Here is a 20,325-nt window from a genome sequence, read left to right as displayed (position 1 = left end):
TCTCTTCCTAATGCTGTTATTACAGCAACTAAACCTATTTTCAGAGGCTTGGGTCATCCTGACCTTTTAAGGAAATGTCTGCATGGGGGAGACATAGAACCCAAATGAATGTTTCAACAGCTTAATTTGGAACTGCCTTCCTAAAACTGTATTTGTAGGCATGCATACAATGAAACTAGGAGTTGATGATGCTGTTATTACATTTAAATGTGGTAATATTGGAAAGTGTTAGGCACTTAAAAAGCTGGGAATTAATCCTGATGAAAATATGATCACTGGGCTGCAACGTTGTGATAAAATGAGGACAGCTGATGCAGACAGGTCTGCATCTAATATGGCCAAGAAAGCAAGACAAACATCCAGGAAGGTGAAAAAGACGCTGGAAGACCTGCTAGAGGCCAAACAAGGGCCATCATATGCAGCAGGACAGTTTCAATTAACTGTAAGTAACAAATTTAAAAAGTTTTTTCTTTAAGTCAATTTCCCACAAACTAAAATTTTCAGTACACATGCCCCATTATATCAGAAACTATCATAGATAAATGAATGAAATTTTCAGAGACTCTTCATAACAAAAAAGTCACCTCTGGTACTACATTCATTAATATTCCCGCATTAAGAAGTTCACAAAAACTTTTCTGCAGAAAAACTTAATATTTTTTGTTAATAAATTTAAAAAAGTATTTCTTAAGAACTATAAAATGGATAAAGTAGATTTTAGTACAGTTGACTCTATTAACATCATGTAATACACAGTAAAAATATTAAGATCCTGAATCAAATAGTTTTTTCAGAAATGGGTCAAACACTTGCCTAAATTAACATGGGTAGATAGGCAGGGTGTGGTCCCCTTAAAAACCCAAAATTTACTCTTGGATAATATTCGACAAACTAATTACTCTATTAAAAATTATACGCCAGCATTCAATGTTGATTCCTGGCATCTCAATGCACCATTCGTGCACATGTTAAATCCTTTCTTGTTAGAAGTTAATTGGATTTAGCCCCTTTTTGTGCTCTTTGGAACAAAATGTCGTGGATCAAATCGAGAGAAAATAAATGCCAAACCCCAAGCAAAATTGTGCTACTGAACAAACTGACCGTACCAGGAATCAGGAGCCTTAAAGGGGTTTGTGAATGAGCTGCAACAGACATCTGCCTGTTGGTACTATATTCTAGAAGTCCATCTGCACATCCTCGACCTGTTAAATTCATCTGCGCTTACCTGTAGTGCAGTTGTTCATACACTGTGCTCCAGCGTATGAACTCCAATGACACATTACTCTAAAACAGCAACACTGCGCGAGAGAGTGCTATACCATCAAATGAAGAGCAAACAATCTGGTAAAATCTTAATACATCGTTGAGGCCCAGTGTCCCCCAGTTCAGTACGTCTACATTCGTTACAGCAATTATGCAAAGTTACAAGTGCTTTCATCAGAAGTCAGGGAGTTCACGTGTTTTCCACTACTTCCGATCAACACGACACTCCTGCCACGAATGAAATAGTTACTTCAGTATGAATTTACAGTTCTATGCTTCCACAACACTGCCATACTGTGCAGCATATGACTTATGCCCTGTGCCGTGCAGGAATTTAGATCACAATGCCAGGGAGTTTTGGATCTCTTGGCAGTAAGTAACACGCTACTCTCCAAGAAAAAAAAAAGATCTAAACCAACCGTCATGACGAAAAGATCATCAACAATGACATAGTTAGAACACTGAGGCATTAAACAACTAGATAGTCCATATTGTTCCACTTTCTGACATGACATGGACTGGAGTGATGGTGTATTGCATGGAATAAGTTTTTTTCATTATCTGCCGTTGTTAAAGTCTGTGTGGACTGTCACAATCAAAAGATACTTTATCAACGCCAACCACATCACTTTCTATGTGACTGTACATGATTACAAGTTGATAACTCGGCATGGGCGAAAACAAAACTTATTATGCCGTAGAGATGGTGGTACGATTCGACACAGGTCCAGCTTCTTCGAATACCCGGCATGTGTCACTGTGCACAGTTGTTCATCATACCCACTGCTAACGTTTCTGTGCTGTAGTGACATCAGGCAATCCACTTTCTGAATATTAATCTTTCTCACAATATAATGGCTAACTTACTTGCTCCAGAGGAGACACTTTCAGAATGCTGCATGAAATAATTTCCTCTGTCTCCTATCTCCAGCAATAAAAAATTTTGTGATGGACTGTTTTCTCTTTCTGTGCTACGCTCCGTTGAAATGTTCCCACTGGTCGTAGCTGAAGGTGTGTCTACCCGTGCAAATTACACCCTATTTTTATTTTTTCCCTTGCTTGTATTCTTAGATCAGCTCACCAAACTTTGTGACACCACACGCAGTACTCTCGCTATGACGAATCGAGTTGTTTGTACATACCTTCACCCTTTTGTATGATCATGGCTTCTCAGGGGCGCTGCCATCTACCATCAGTTATAATCATTACACTTACTCAAAATTCAAATATCTCCTGATCCCAAGATTTACTTTGGTTCGCTTTGATTCCTATTCATTCAATAAAATTTACAATTTTCTACATGCTAATGTCACGACAGTATCAATAATTATTTTAGAATTCGCAATTTTACAGATGTAATTTCAAAATATCTTTCTGCATACATTTGAATTAAATTAACTACAGAAATACTATCTTTTCCCTTATGTGAACTGATACTCCACCTTGCTTGGTAAAATTTCTGCAGTATTAGGTAGATAGAAGGAAATCTATTTTCGAGAGTTTAATTACTTCAGGGTTACGCTAGTGCTCTGACATTTTCCGTAGTATTGAGACTTGAGTTCTGTTAGTAGAATGATAATTATATCGATTTTAGCACTAGAGGCTTGTACATTTTTATGGTAAATTCTTAGATCAGATTCATTTGCAGTGTAATAGTCATTTGTTCGATTTACAGTTGAAATTCAGCCCGCTGAAACCTTTTTTTCTCCTTATTTTATTATTCCGGCTCGGCTATGTATTAGTGCTATCATGCTACTATTTTTGTTTGCTTAAGATTTAATTCACTAGGTACATCACTTTATCTTTTTTTTTACTCTTCTGTCTGCAGAATTGTTTCTTTACTCTTGTTTGGTCTTGCTTGTTTCGCTCTGAAGTGACCTTTCTTATGTATATCTATTCGTCAGTCTATGCTGTGTTCCTGCATTTGTTGGATGTACGAGGGTCACTCCAAAAGAAACACACACTATTTTTTTTTAAATCCATCTTTTATTCTACATGTTTGAAAGTTTTACAGTGTATAGATACATCCTTTAGGAACAATATTTTCATTTTTCCACATATTTTCCATCCTTCTCAACTGCCTTGCGCCATCTTGGAACCAGCGCCTATATACCCGCACTGTAAAATTCTGGACCAACCTGTTGGTGCCACTGTTTGGCAGCGTGCACAAGGGAGTCATCATCTTCAAACCTTGTTCCACGAAGAGAGTCTTTCAGTTTCCCAAAGAGATTATAGTCACATGGAGCCAGGTCATGGCTGTAACGCAGGTGTTTCAGTGATGTCCATCCGAGTTTTGTGATCGCTTCCATGGATGTTTGACTGACATGTGGCCGTGCATTGTCGTGCAACAGCAAAACATCCTGCTTTTGCAGATGTGGTCGAACACGACTCAGTCGAGCTTGAAGTTTCTTCAGTGTCGTCACATATGCATCAGAATTTATGGTGGTTCCACTTGGCATGATGTCCACAAGCAAGAGTCCTTCGGAATCATAACTTTTCCAGCGGAAGGTGTGGTTTTGAATTTCTTTTTCTTGGGTGAATTTGCATGATGCCTCTCCATTGATTGCCTCTTCGTCTCTGGTGAAAAATGATGGAGCCATGTTTCATCACCTGCCACAATTCTTCCAAGAAATTCATCTCCACCATTCTCGTACTGTTCCAAAAGTTCGCTGCATACCGTATTTCTTGTTTCTTTATGAGCCGCTGTCAACGTCCTGGGAACCCACCTGGTACAAACCTTTTTTAACGCCAACACTTTCAGTATTCTGCAAACGCTTACTTCCTCTATCCCAACGTAGCGTGACAATTCGGTCACTGTGATGCGTCTGTCAGCAGTCACCAATTCGTTAACTCTCTGCACATTGTCTGGAGTGTGTGCAGTACGAGGCCTGCCGCTGTAAGGACAATCCTCAATATTGCCGTGCCCGCGTTCATCACTTAACCTGCTTGCCCACCGACCAACTGTACTGCGATCGACAACAGCATCTTCATACACCTTTTTCAACCTCTTGTGGATGTTTCCCACTGTCTCGTTTTCACAACACAGGAATTCTATGACAGCACGTTGCTTCTGACGAACGTCAAGCGTAGCAGCCATATCGAAGACATGCTGTGACGGCGCCACTCACGCGAACAGGTTGAACTAAGTTTGAAAACAAGCGGGAAGGATGTATCTACACACTGTAAAACTCTCACACATGCAGAATGAAAACTGTATTTTTACAGAAATAGTGTGCATTTCTTTTGGAGTGACCCTCATACTATTTTGGGCATTTGTATGAGAGAGTACATTTCGTCGGTTGTTGTATATAGACTTCGATCGATTTCGAAATTCACCGAATATATTTTCATACACAAAGTAATTTTTTTCCAAATCGAAGCGTTTTGTTGTTCTGATTCATTTGGGTCATGGGCGTCGTGTCTAAAAGGTACTAGATAAACCATGAAGTTCATTTTCTTATCTAATTTCAGCAAACGTTCTAGAGAATCTGTAATATTGCTCTGAAACTCTTTCAAGTGTCATTCTCAGTCACTGTCTCGTTCAGTGAGAAGTTCCTAATTAATCTGTGAGCGTTTCTAAAAACTTCCTTTATTAGCGCACCGTAGGAATCAATGGCAAGGCACGACAAGCTACGATAAGCTAATTTAATATCACCTACATCATTGGAGTTGTTGTGTCCAGTACAAAGTGAGCGAGTTTATGGAAGGGAAAAAGTCATCTTATGCCAGAGAGGCCTGATTTCGCAATTTTCCTTGCGTTGTATTGGCACGAAGTGCAGATGAGAACAATGTGAAGGTAGGATGTACCCAGAACCGAATCTTTGGGACTTGGACGTATGAGGTTTGGTTTCTCCGGATTCTAGTTGACTAGAACTATATTTTATTATTATGATCATTGAAGATAAACGCATGGCTCAGTAAGGCGACTATTTGCACCGTCTCGACTTTCTAACTACTGGATTCTAATCATGGAAATTGTCTTCTCCTTGCTTCGATTCCTCTGTCTGAGTATTCTCCTTTGACACTACTCTCTTCCTGGTGCACATCAGCACTGACCATGGTCCTTCTTGGAACCATCCGCAGAATCGTCCTTGCCTAGTCGGCACTGACCTACTAATGAGTCTTCTCTACTCCCTAATTGTGGTTTAGTACCCTAATTGTGGTTTAGTACCGTACAAACATCTGAGAATAAAGCTCATGTTCTTACGTTGTTTCCGCTTCCTAAAGTATCACCGTTTCTCCTGAAGCACATTGTATGATTTTGCTGCCCAGCTCACTTGTATGTTAAGATTTAAAAGAAAATGTGAGATGAGAAAGCAGTGGTTTCCAGGTGGGAGAGAAGTTCCGGAACCGCGTAATGCGCTTCCCTGCGCTTGTGTCGGGGTGCACCATCGACTGGTTCCAGCCCTGGCCACGGGATGCTCTGGTATTGGTGGCGAAGCACTTCCTCACTGACTTCGAAATCGCTTGCACCGCAGAGGTCAAGTCAGAGTTGGTGAATGCTCTGGGATCCATACAGGATGTGGTTGCTATGACATCCACGGAGTACTTCCAGAGGTACGTAACACCAAGACAAATTTACGTCCGTCGTGTCTTCAGCCTCAAATTATGCAGTTAGTTACTTAGTTACATGTTCCATAAATCATTTCAACGATTCATTTATCGAAATGATGTGGAACGAGTCAGTTTATGGGCATGTATATTTCATCACTGTTATCAATAATGAACATTATTTTTTAACATTAACTGAATTTTCCATCAGTACTTGGCAGACCATGATAATAATATTAAAAAGGAAAACATTTCATAATATCTTGCAAATGTATATTTACTTGCTCACGAATGGGCATGCGGCTTCTTAGGCTATCTTCAGGTGACAACTGAATGCGCAAACACAAGGAAGCTGACACGGATATTATTTATACAAGCGGTTACAGCATCGTTGATTTCAGCCGTAAATAGAAATATTAAAAAAGGTAGGAAGCTTTTTCTGTTTAGGAAAAGTGACAAAAAGCAGATTTCAGAGTACTTGACGGCTCAACACAAAAGTTTTACCTCAAATACAAATAGCGTTGAGGATCAGTGGAAAAAGTTCAAAACCATCATACAATATGCATTAGACGAGTATGTGCCAAGCAAGATCGTAAGAGATGGAAAAGAGCCACCGTGGTACAACAACAGAGTTAGAAAACTGCTACGGAAGCAAAGGGAACTTCACAGCAAACATAAACATAGCCAAAGCCTTCCAGACAAACAAAAATTGCACGAAGCGAAATGTAGTGTGAGGAGGGCTATGCGAGAGGCGTTCAACGAATAATTCGACAGTAAAGTTCTATGTACTGACTTGGCAGAAAATCCTAAGAAATTTTGGTCTTATGTCAAAGCGGTAGTTGAATCAAAAGAAAATGTCCAGACACTCCGCGACCAAAATGGTACTGAAACAGAGGATGTCAGATTAAAGGCCGAAATACTAAGTGTCTTTTTCCAAAGCTGTTTCACAGAGGAAGACTGCAGTGTAATTCCTTCTCTAGATTGTCGTTCAGATGACAAAATGGTAGATATTGAAATAGATGACAGAGGGATAGAAAAACAATTAAAATCGCTCAAAAGGGGAAAGACCTCTGGAGCTGATGGGATAGCAGTTCGATTTTACACAGAGTACACGAAGAAACTTGCCCCCCTTCTTGCAGCGGTGTACCATAGGTCTCTAGAAGAGCGTAGCGTTCCAAAAGATTGAAAATCGGGAGAGGTCATCCCCGTTTTCAAGAAGGGACGACGAACAGATGTGCAGAACTATAGACCAATATCTCTAACGTCGATCAGTCGTAGAATTTTGGATCACATATTATGTTCGAGTATAATGACTTCTCTGGAGACTAGACGTCTACTCTGTAGGAATCAGCATGGGTTTCGAAAAATACGATCGTCCACGAGACTCAGAGGGCCATAGACACGGGTTCCCAGGTAGATGCCGTGTTTCTTGACTTCCGCAAGGCGTTTCATACAGTTCCCCACAGTTCTTTAATGAACAAAGTAAGAGCATATGGGCTATTAGACCAATTTTGTGATTGGATTGAAGAGTTCCTAGATAACAGAACGCAGCGTGTCATTCTCAATGGAGAGAAGTCTTCCGAAGTAAGAGTGATTTCAGGTGTGCCGCAGGGGAGTGTCGTAGGACCTTTGCTATTCACAATATATACAGGGTGTTACAAAAAGGTACTGCCAAACTTTCAGGAAACATTCCTCACACACAAATAAAGAAAAGATGTTATGTGGACATGTGTCCGGAAACGCTTAATTTCCATGTTAGAGCTCATTTTAGTTTCGTCAGTATGTACTGTACTTCCTCGATTCACCGCCAGTTGGCCCAATTGAAATAAGGTAATGTTGACTTCGGTGCTTGTGTTGACATGCGACTCATTGCACTACAGTACTAGCATCAAGCACATCAGTACGTAGCATCAACAGGTTAAAGTTCATCACGAACGTGGTTTTGCAGTCAGTGCAATGTTTACAAATGCGGAGTTGGCAGATGCCCATTTGATGTATGGACTAGCACGGGGCAATAGCCGCTGCGCGGTACGTTTGTATCGAGACAGATTTCGAGAACGAAGGTGTCCCGACAGGAAGACGTTCGAAGCAATTGATCGGCGTCTTAGGGAGCACGGAACATTCCAGCCTATGACTCGCGACTGGGGAAGACCTAGAACGACGAGGACACCTGCAATGGACGAGGCAATTCTTCGTGCAGTTGACGATAACCCTAATGTCAGCGTCAGGGAAGTTGCTGCTGTACAAGTTAACGTTGACCACGTCACTATATGGAGAGTGCTACGGCAGAACCAGTTGTTTCCGTACCATGTACAGCGTGTTCAGGCACTATCAGCAGCTGATTGGCCTCCACGCGTACACTTCTGCGAATGGTTCATCCAACAATGTGTCAATCCTCATTTCAGTGCAAATGTTCTTTTTACGGATGAGGCTTCATTCCAACGTGATCAAATTGTAAATTTTCACAATCAACATATGTGGGCTGACGAGAATCCGCACGCAATTGTGCAATCACGTCATCAACACAGATTTTCTGTGAACGTTTGGGCAGGGATTGTTGGTGATGTCTTGATTGTGCCCCATGTTCTTCCACCTACGCTCAATGGAGCACGTTATCATGATTTCATACGGGATACTCTACCTGTGCTGCTAGAACATGTGCCTTTACAAGTACGACACAACATGTGGTTCATGCACGATAGAGTTCCTGCACATTTCAGTCGAAGTGTTCGTACGCTTCTCAACAACAGATTCGGTGACCGATGGATTGGTAGCGGCGGACCAATTCCATGGCCTCCACGCTCTCCTGACCTCAACTCTCTTGACTTTCATTTATGGGGGCATTTGCCTACGCAACCCCAGTACCAAATGTAGAGACTCTTTGTGCTCGTATTGTGGACGGCTGTCATACAATACGCCATTCTCCACGGCTGCATCAACGCATCAGGGATTCCATGCGACGGAGGGTGGATGCATGTATCCTCGCTAACGGAGGACATTTTGAACATTTCATGTAACAAAGTGTTTGAAGTCACGTTGGTACGTTCCGTTGCTGTGTGTTTCCATTCCATGATTAATGTGATTTGAAGAGAAATAATAAAATGACCTCTAACATGGAAAGTAAGCGTTTCTGGACACATGCCCACGTAACATATTTTCTTTCTTTGTGTGTGAGGAATGTTTTCTGAAAGTTTGGCCGTACCTTTTTGTAACACCCTGTATAAATGACCTTGTGGATAAGATCTGAAGTTCACTGAAGCTTTTTGCGGATAATGCTGTAGTATATCGAGAGGTTGTAACAATGGAAAATTGTACTGAAATGCAGGAGAATCTGCAACTAATTGACGCCTGGTGCAGGGAATGGCAATTGAATCTCAATGTAGACAAGAGTAATGTGCTGCGAATACATAGAAAGAAAGATCCTTTATCGTTTAGCTACGATATAGCAGGTCAAATGGTTCAAATGACTCTGAGCACTATGTGACTTAACTTCTGAAGTCATCAGTCGCCTAGAGCTTAGAACTAATTAAACCTAACTAACCTAAGGACATCACACACATCCATGCCCAAGGCAGGATTCAAACCTGTGACCATAGCTGTCACTTGGCTCCAGGCTGTAGCGCCTAGAACCGCAAGGCCATATAGCAGGTCAGCAACTGAAAGCAATTAATTCCATAAATTATCTGGGAGTAGGCATCAGGAGTGATTTAAAATGGACAGGGACTGTGATTGGTGTGTTCGGATGAGGGCTGAGTTGGCATCCATACGCTCACAGCTGCAGGCGGCGCTGACTTCGGTCGCACGGCTTGAGGCTGTTGCCAATGGGCACCACTGTGGGGAGCCGGACTTAGGTATCATGAGGATCTCAACCTCGTCCTGTCTGTCCCCAGATCGGTCTGCCGCTGTGGTTGCCCCAGTTGCTGACCGCAGTGGGGCTGAGCCCTCGCCTGTGGTTGATTGGCGGGTCGTTCCAAGGCGTGGCAGGCAGCGAAAGACGTCCCCAGAGGCTGATCAGAAAGCCTCCCCAGTGGGTCTGACAAACTGGTTTCAGGTACTGTCTCTGGCTGAGTCAGATGCAGCTGCCTGCCCTGTTTCAGAGGATGATTCTCAGCCTTCAAGGTCCGGGCAATCGCAAAGGGTGTGCTTATTGGTAGTTGGGAGCTCCAATGTTAGGCGCATAATGGGGCCCCTTAGGGATATGGCGGCTCAGGAGGGGAAGAAATCCAGTGTGCACTCCGTGTGCATTCCAGGTGGAGTCATTCCTGATGGGGAAAGGGTCCTTCCGTATGCCATGAAGAGCACAGGGTGCAGCCAGCTGCAGGTGGTGGTACATGTCGGCACTAATGACGTGTGTCGCTTTGGATCTGAGGAAATTCTCTCTGGATTCCAGCGGCTATCTGATTTGGTGACGGCTGCCAGTCTTGCTTACGAGATGAAGGCAGAGCTCACCATCTGCAGCATCGTTGACAGAACCGACTGCAGACCTTTGGTGCAGAGCCAGGTGGAGGGTCTGAATCAGAGGCTCACACGGTTTTGCGACCATGTTGGTTGCAGATTCCTTGACTTGCTCCATAGGGTGGTGAGGTTTCGGGTTCCGCTGGGCATTCCCGCTCAGGCTGCGGAGTTGAGCTAATCGCTGCATGTAAGCGCTAGCTCTCCAGCATGTACGGACGTGGCGGAAAGGGAGGCAATGCTGCTGCCCTGCTGCAATTGCTGGGCCTCGTGCTCGGCGCATCAGAAGACGGGGAACACAAGAAGACGGCGGAGCGGAAGGAGCAGTGTTATCGCTGCCAAAAACTTGGCCATGTTGCCAAGTACTGCCGCAATGCAGTGGCGTTTTTTCGTTGTGCCCAAGCACACGATTCGCGCCACTGCGCCAAGAAAGACGCCACACGCTGCTGCGCCAATTGTGGCGGCCCTCATGCGGCGAATTACCGCGGCTGCAGCTACATCAAGAACTGGAGTCGCGAGGACAAAGTTAGGCGGAGACACAAGATCACCAAGAAGGCGGATACAGCCGAGGCCGTTCCGTCCTCGCCACCCCCCGCCTCTGGCGGATCTGTGGTGGCTGATGACGTGGCTGTACCACCGGACGCAGTCAGCGAGGCGTGCGCCAGGGTCCGCGCCGCCGCCGACGAAGAAATTGCTGCCCTCAAAGCCGCAATGGCGGAAGAGAGGGCAACACTCCAAGCCGAGCTGGCCGAGGCTCGGCTGCTGGTGCACAGTCTCCGTGATGCACTGGCCAGCCAGCCCATCCCAGCACAGAAGAAGGACGCCGACACGCAGACTGCCGCCCCCGTGGAACCTGTAGTAATACAGGAAGCCACGAGGGTGGAAACACAAGACGCAGCCGCACAGAAAGTTGTCGTGGCGGAGACCATGGCAACCCAAACCATCATGGAGGAGGCTCCTTGCCCCCTCTCTAAGACGCAGTTGCAGAAGGTAGTGTCAATTCACTTGGACACTCTCAGGTCCTACAACGCCCGCCCTCCTCTCACGCCTGTCCAGTGGGAAGCTCTCTTCGTTTCAATAGAACAACAAGAGCAACAAGAAGACTACGCAAGCCAGGAACAAGGGGCGAGGACCGCCGAAGACGCCGATGCTGCCAACTGGGAGGATGTGTCACATCCTAAAGTGTCACAAGCAGACACTCACCACAACAAGAAGAAGAAGAAGGACAAGAAGAGATACCCAGACGCCAGAAGGACCTAGAAGACTCTCCTCCTCACTGTGTCCGGCACCCATCACCATCATCTTCATCATCATTAAATATCCGCTCTGTCAGTCGCCGACTGACAGTCCCAGGCGTCGACAGGGCCAGTTAAGTAATGGCCCCTAGCCGATGCATACTTGTCAATTCACGTGACCTACCGCCTGTCTCCGACAGGCAATTCACATGAACCCAAATACGCACAACCGTCCCAGTTATTCCCAAAGTCCCAGCATACCTCAACCCATCTCAGTGGAGTAAATGTCTAACGACAACAAACTCCCCCTTAACATCCTCAAGAAGAGGAATTCAAGTGCGAAGAGAGAGAGAGAGAGAGGGTTCCGCTGAATAGGTCAGGAGTTCACTACACTCAGCTGGCGGCTACACGGGTAGCAGAGGCTGTGTGGCGTGGACTGGGTGGTTTTTTAGGTTAGAAGGCCTCGGGAAAGTACGGGGTGGGCTGCAGTCTCAAAGGGTGCATGGAAAATACAGGACGTGCTTGGATCAAGGAATAGTCGGAATTGTAGTTGTAAATTGTTGTAGTTGTGCTGGGAAAGTCCCTGAGCTTCAAGCGCTAATAGAAAGCACAGAAGCTGAAATCGTTATAGGTACAGAAAGCTGACTAAAGCCTGAAATAAGTTCTGCAGAAATTTTTACGAAGTCTCAGACGCTGTTCAGGAAAGATAGATTAGGCAGAATTGGTGGTGGAGTGTTTGTGCCTGTCAGTAGTGGTTTATCTTGTGGTGAAGTCAAAGTAGATACTCCGTGTGAATTGGTATGGGTGGAGGCTATACTTAACAGCCGAACTAAGTTAACAATTGGTTCCTTCTACTGACCTCCAGACGCCGGTGATATAGTTGCCGAACAGTTCAGAGAAAATTTGAGTCTCGTAACAAATAAATACCCCACTCATACGGTTATAGTTGGTGGGGACTTCAACCTTCCCTCGATATGTTGGTAAAAATACTTGTTCAAAACCGGTGGTAGGCTGAAAAAATCTTCCGAGATTGTCCTAAATGCTTTCTCCGAAAATAATTTCGAGCAGTTAGGCCACGAACCCACGCGAATTGTAAATGGTTGTGAAAACACACTTGACCTCTTAGCCACAGACAATCCAGAGCTAATAGAGAGCATCATGACTGATACAGGGATTAGTGATCACAAGGTCGTTGCAGCTAGGCCCAATACCGTTTCTTCCAAATCCACCTGAAACAAACGCAAAATAATTTTATTTAAAGAAGAGGATAAAGTGTCACTAGAAGCCTTCCTAAGAGACAATCTCCATTCCTTCCGAACTGACTATGCAAATGTAAACGAGATGTGGCTCAAATTCAAAGATATAGTAGCAACAGCAATTGAGAGATTCATACCTCATAAGTTGGTAAGAGATGGAACTCATCCCCCATGGTACACAAAACAGGTCCGAACGCTGTTGCAGAGGCAATGGAAAAAGCATGCGAAGTTCAGAGGAACGCGAAATCCTGAAGATTGGCTAAAATTTATAGACGCGCGAAATTTGGCACGGACTTCAGTGCGAGATGCCTTTAATAGGTTCCACAACGAAACATTGTCTCGAAATTTGGTAGAAAATCCGAAGAAATTTTGGTCGTATGTAAAATACTCAAGCGGCAAGACGCAGTCAATACCTTTGCTGCGCAGTGCCGATGGTACTGTTACCGACGACTGTGCAGCTAAAGCGGAGTTATTGAACGCAGTTTTCCGAAATTCCTTCACCAGGGAAGACGAATGGAATATTCCAGAATTTGAAACACGAACAGCTGCTAGCAAAAGTTTCTTAGAAGTAGATACCTTAGGGATTTCGAAGCAACTCAAATCGCTTGATACGGGCAGGTCTTCAGGTCCAGATTGTATACCGATTAGGTTCCTTTCAGATTACGCTGATGCAATAGCTCCCTACTTAGCAATCATATACAACCTCTCGCTCACCGATAGATCTGTACCTACAGATTGGAAAATTGCGCAGGTCGCACCAGTGTTTAAGAAGGGTAGTAGGAGTAATCCATCGAACTACAGACCTATATCATTGACGTCGGTTTGCAGTAGGGTTTTGGAGCGTATACTGTTTTCAAACATTATGAATCACCTCGAAGGGAACGATCTATTGATACGTAATCAGCATGGTTTCAGAAAACATCGTTCTTGTGCAACGCAGCTATCGACAGGGGATCTCAAATTGATTCCGTATTTCTAGATTTCCAGAAAGCTTTTGACACCATTCCTCACAAACGACTTCTAATCAAGCTGCGGGCCTGCGGGGTATCGTCTCAGTTGTGCGACTGGATTCATGATTTCCTGTCAGGAAGGTCGCAGTTCGTAGTAATAGACGGCAAATCATCGAGTAAAACTGAAGTGATATCAGGTGTTCCCCAGGGAAGCGTCCTGGGACCTCTGCTGTTCCTGATCTATATAAATGACCTGGGTGACAATCTGAGCAGTTCTCTTAGATTGTTCGCAGATGATGCTGTACCGTCTGGTAAGGTCATCCGAAGACCAGTATCAGTTGCAAAGCGATTTAGAAAAGATTGCTGTATGGTGTGGCAGGTGGCAGTTGATGCTAAATAACGAAAAGTGTGAGGTTCCAAAAGAGATCCGTTGGAATTCGATTACTCTATAAATAGTACAGTTCTCAAGGCTGTCAATTCAACTAAGTACCTGGGTGTAAAAATTACGAACAACTTCAGTTGGAAAGACCACATAGATAATATTGTGGGGAAGACTAGCGAAAGGTTGCGTTTCATTGGCAGGACACTTAGAAGATGCAACAAGTCCACTAAAGAGACAGCTTACACTACAATCGTTCGTCCTCTGTTAGAACATTGCTGTGCAGTGTGGGATCCTTACCAGGTGGGATTGAAGGAGGACATCGAAAGGACGGAAAAAAGGGCAGCTCGTTTTGTATTATCACGTCATAGGGGAGAGAGTGTGGCATATATGATACGCGAGTTGGGATGGGAGTCATTAAAGCAAAGACGTTTTTCGTCGCGGCGAGATCTATTTACGAAATTTCAGTCACCAACTTTCTCTTCCGAATGCGAAAATATTTTGTTGAGTCCAACCAACACAGGTAGGAATGATCATCAAAATAAAATAAGAGAAATCAGAACTCGAACAGAAAGGTTTAGGTGTTCGTTTTTCCCGCACGCTGTTCGGGAGTGGAATGGTAGAGAGATAGTAAGATTGTGGTTCGAAGAACCCTCTGCCAAGCACTTAAATGTAAATTGCAGAGTAATCAAGTAGATGTAGATGTAGAAAATAGAATGACCATATAAAATTAATCGTCGGTAAAGCAGATGCCAGACTGAGATTCATAGGAAGAATCCTAAGGAAATGCAATCCGAAAACAAAGGAAGTAGGTTACAGCACAGTTATTCGCCCACTGCTTGAACACTGCTCACTGGTGTGGGATCTGTACCAGATAGTGTTGATAGAAGAGATACAGAAGATCCAACGGAGAGCAGCACGCTTCGTTACAGGATCATATAGTAATTGCGAAAGCGTGACGGAGGTGATAAATAAACTCCAGTGGGAGACTCTGCAAGAGAGATGCTCAGTAGCTCGGTACAGGCTTTTGTTGAAGTTTCGTGAACATACCTTCACTGAGGAGTGAAGCAGTATATTGCTCCCACCTAAGTATATCTCGCGAAGAGACCATGAGGATAAAATCAGAGAGATTAGAGCCCACACAGAGGCATACCGACAATCTTTGTTTCCACGAACAGTACGAGACTGGAATAGAAGGGAGAACCGATAGAGGTACTCAAGGTACCCTCCGCCACACACACAGTAAGATGGCTTGCGGAGTATAGATGTAGATGTAGATGTAGATATACAGAAGACACAACAATGACAAAGTTTTTACATAAGTAAACATCACAATAACTACATGTAATAAAGAAGGGATAAACATAGTTTTATGTGAAGATGCATTTAACAAATGATGAGATATAAGATGAAAGTATAGTTTGAATCTAGCATTTGTTACGATAACTCAGTTTAAAATGATAATGGAAATTGAATCCTATCATTTAATAATATGCTTGCATTCTGTGTCATGTGTTTGTTGATTTCCTGTATTTCCAGTAGGGTCAGCTTTCCGCATTTCTTGACAGAATGTAAAACCTCACAGTCTACATCATATGAATGGCTTTCTGCTAAAAGATGATCAGCAAAGGTTGAATCTTTCTTCCTTAATCCCCACCTTCTCTCATGTTCACGTAGCCTAATTGCAACAGCTCTGCCTGAGTGACTAATACACACCTTTCCACACTGCTTGCAAGTTATTCTGTATACACCACTATGTGCCAACGTTGCAATTAGTCTTTACTACAGGACAAAAATTTTGGTATGATATTGGTACTATAAAATGCAGGTCTGTAGTTGCGAGACATTAACTTGTCTGAAATACTGCCAAGGTATCCAATTTCACACCAGACTTTGTAACTACTGAGTACTTGCTGCTGGCCAGCGTACAAAAATTGTGTAATTTTATTCATTTTCTTTTTCTGTAGAGTATTATTAGTCAGGGCAGAGCTAGAGCCATTGCTGGAAGCGATTTGTTTGACAGTTCATAGTTCTGTTTGAAAGATTGATTGGGATTATGGAACAGATATGAGGTGTGCACCACTGAATGGAAAACTGCATGTCTGTGGCTGTTTGAACGCTCTTGCTATGAGACTGCAGGGATTATCTTATCTGTAGGTATGTTTTTCTTCTGTAAATGCTAAATATGCATGTTCTTGTACTAACACAGAATAAGAATTACTTCCACTTTCAAAACAAGTATCATAGTCAGCCTGATGGTCTAGCTGTGGGTTCATCTCTTATTCCTATACTATCTGAAATTTACAAGGACTATTTCGAACAAATTTTCATTCAGAAGTAGCCATTGAGTAGGATGTTTTGGTACGCTCTACCTCAGTTCTAGCTCACTCATACCTCATGAGCTACCTCACTAAAACTTACCTAGAACCTATCAAATCATTCTCCTATAGTCCACTCTTCTGGTGTAACTCACTTTAAAAAATTAATAATAATGAATATTTTTTTGAGTCACATTAACAATTTTCAAAAATAATTATTTTTTTGTACAAAAGCTGAACATAAGAAACCAAAATTTAATATTTTTTGTAAAAGGTGACCATATGAAAATAAAATTTAATATTTTTTTGTAAAATGTCAACATAAGAAAATAAATAAAATTAATATTGGTGAATGTAAAAAAGTAAATAAATTTCAAAAAGTCCAAAATTTTCATATGTCAAATTCAATATCATGAAATTCATGATTTCTGTTTTTAAGTTTCTTCATTCCCTTATATTTTGTTTTCATCTGTACATTTTCAGTTAACTGAAAATTTCAAACAGTAATTAATTTAGAATATCTGTCTGGTAAAACAATCTTAAACTCATTATTAAGCACAATACAATTTTTTCTCCATATGTAATACATAAATATTCATATCCAGTGACATTGTGCAATACATTTATCTATAACTCACTTAATTTTTTAATCTCTGTTGAGACACTTACATTGTTGAGCTTCTTGATCAGTCTCCAATTGTATAGAAAAATTTTTATTAGACTTTTATAAATTGTAATGGCCATATGGTAACATATCTGTTTTATTTTACATAACATATCTTTTGGCATCATGAGGACTCGATGCTTTCTTGTTTATTTCAATTGTGTGTATTTCATGTTCTTCACTTCAAATCACGTTAATTTTCCTGTACTGTTCTCTATTGTTAAACAAACAATCCTTATGATCTAGTAAGCTTGTTGTATTTTTGACAATACATTTCGTAACTCCTTTAAATTTTGTCTCTATTTTATCACCAACTTTATAAGCATACATTTTTGCTCTCAGGCCACAAAATTCTTCCATTATTTTTGCATTACATTCGTGTTTCATTTTTCCCTGAAATTTCTTTTTACCTTGCGGAATAACATAAATATTATTTTCAGGATAATCACTAGTTCAAATTTATGAATCATCGATTTCATATCTTCAAAAAACTTTCCAGTTTGTATATTGTAGATATAACTGTCAGTTACTTGGTAACACAATTTTCTCCTTAATTTGTTTTCATTATTCTATAGTGAAAATCATACATCAATTCTTTAAATAAATCAAGTGTACTGATTCCAACATAGATTGGTTTATTAAATGTGACTTTTGTCTTATTCATATGAAGAGGAGCAATATTTCCATTAAATATAGTTCTTGCTCTAAAATTGGCTTAGCTATTAATTTATCACATTTCTTTTCATCTCTCAATATATATCAACTCTGTTCCTAATATTTTCCATTGTCATACCAATACAAAACTATTCATTAACTTGTAGCAGTCGATTTTAGACTTATTTTTCGCTTTACTTCTCACTTCTGTATTTATATCTACATATTTCTTCAACCAATCCGATTGTTTATATTTTAATTCTCTGTGTATTTTTCTTGATTTCAGTCCTAATCATAAATACTGGTTAAGATTTCTATAATGAACTACATTATTATTTTTGTTTTCTTAAGTAGTCAAAAGTTTGCTTTGTAGAGTTTCAGGCACAATTTTGTTTTCAGGAGCTAATGGTAAATCTTTATGTAAACCATGTAATTCTTTTGCATACTCTAAATCTACTTAAAAGATATATATAATTTTTGCAGTATTCGAAATTTCACTTACTTTTGCACAAAATCAAAATTATTTGTTTCATCCTTTCAAATTCATCATATGGTAAAAATCGACTCATACAATATATATAAATATTATTTGCATCCATATATGCTAGATAATTCTATATCTTTTTAATATCAAAAGCCTTCATATATTTATTGTTTGGTTTATCAAATCATTTCCAACACTGTGATAATCATTTAATAAATCTAAATCAATTTTTATCATTTTTAACATTGAATACCACAATAATCCTGGTGCAGTAAAATACCAAGATGGATCAAAATCATATCCTTTTATACAGGTTTTTCTAAAATTTTCAAATACATAAGCTAAAAATAATATGTCAGTTTTAAGATACAAATCATGATATTCACCTAATTTGCATGTTTATAATCTTCATCACATATTTTAGTCATTAAGTTTAATGTATAATTCTTCCTTTGCTGGTAAATGTGTCTTGTCAGATTTTTTTCCAAGAATCCATCTGATCATATGGATATATACCTTTTATGAACACTAAATTGAATAACTCCTCCTCCTTTGATGCTTTTTCAAAGTGATGAAAGTTTATCAATAGAAAAAGTCATAAATTTAAATGTGTCAATAAATCACACTTTCAAACTTTCTGTTCTCTTACCAAAACTAATATATCTATCTTCAGTGTTCGGCATTCAATCTATTTCTTTTTTATCATAAGCAAGTCCTGTCACAAACAGAGATGAAGCATATCCTGATTAATTATGTTAATTAATTTGGTACAGAACTCAGATGTTTTAACTGTAAATTACATTTATTACACAATGAACTTATAAATAATACAGTTAAATGATCATGATGACAAACATTTTTAATTTTTGGTGAATAATGACTGTTACACAATGTACATATTTCGATCTAGCATATCTTGACTATTCTTCAGGGGTTAATGGTTTCATTTTTTCAACTCCAGAATAAATTCTTCCAGTTTCAGCAACCTCTTTTTTATACATTCAATAATTTCTTATGAGAAAATGGTTCTCTATAGACAACAAGACCTTTATAATTTCCATTTATATATTTCATATAACAACAGAATCCATTTGATTCATGCTTCTGATATCCCATTGTCTATGAATTTTCTGGATTTGGTTGACAGTTATCCATCTTCAATAGTGAACTTTCAAAATTAGCATAAATAACAAATGGAACTTTCTGTGTATGTTGATAATTTTTATAACTTACATAGGAACCTTTCTCTGGCACTTCTACTTTTAATAGTTTGTTAACTAAGCAGCTTGAAGTGTGCCATCTAGCTTTTCTTTACTAGTGAAATGAAGTTAATACATATCAAAATAAATTTTAATTCTTCATATTTATTAATTTGACTCGATAATAGCCTAGATAAATGTTTTATATAACATTATTGTGAATTATTTCTTTGTTAAAGTTAAGCAGATTTATAAGTTTCTCTTTCTTACTTTTTGTAATTTTTAACTGATGGACTTGACAGTTTTCATTAAATGAATAAACCTTGATAGATCGATTAATTTTATTTTCAAATTTTGGAATATGATCAACAACTACAGGAAACTCAAAATTTTCAAGTTTCTGGTCAAGACCGACATTTTTATATTTCGTAACTCTTTCTGAATTTTTGCCTACAGGATATAACTCAGATTTTATAGCCCACAGAAAATATTTTTGATAATTATTTTTAACAATAATACATGCATTTTTATTTTTATTTTATCTGGAAATTTGATGTTAGGTGACCCTCTCTATGGAACATATTTGTTAATTCCTAATTTTAAACGAATGATTCTATTTAATGTCCATCGTGATTTGCATGCTCCAAAATCAACCATTATTGATAATTTATTTCATTTACCAATATTAAATTGTTTAATTATATCTCTTTCATTTGTGATCCTATAGTTTTCTGTATGGAACTGAAATTCCAGAATATTTCTGCTTGTCTGCATTTGGTCCTTTATTTTCAATCCATGATGTATTCTTACATTATTTTTTACAGTTTTATTAACTTTCGGTTTTATTTTCAAAATTTATGGTTTTTAATCTAGTTTCAAATGCAGTATCAACTAGATAACGTCTAACTGTTCTTCTGTCT

At 40.3% G+C, this 20,325-nt stretch overlaps 1 protein-coding gene across 1 annotated transcript in view; it reads left to right on the top strand.

The window, feature by feature from the left end:
* LOC126471528 (dynein axonemal heavy chain 5) overlaps positions 1–20,325 on the top strand; it is a 1,073,018-nt gene that overhangs the window by 786,873 nt on the left and 265,820 nt on the right. The window contains exon 51 of the mRNA XM_050099754.1: positions 5,594–5,820. Coding sequence (XP_049955711.1) covers positions 5,594–5,820 — 227 coding nt within the window. The remainder of the gene's footprint in view (positions 1–5,593; positions 5,821–20,325) is intronic.

Source organism: Schistocerca serialis, chromosome 3, assembly GCF_023864345.2.
Source record: "Schistocerca serialis cubense isolate TAMUIC-IGC-003099 chromosome 3, iqSchSeri2.2, whole genome shotgun sequence".
In the NCBI taxonomy this organism is placed as follows: domain Eukaryota; kingdom Metazoa; phylum Arthropoda; class Insecta; order Orthoptera; family Acrididae; genus Schistocerca; species Schistocerca serialis.
This window is presented reverse-complemented; position numbering and strand designations above follow the sequence as displayed.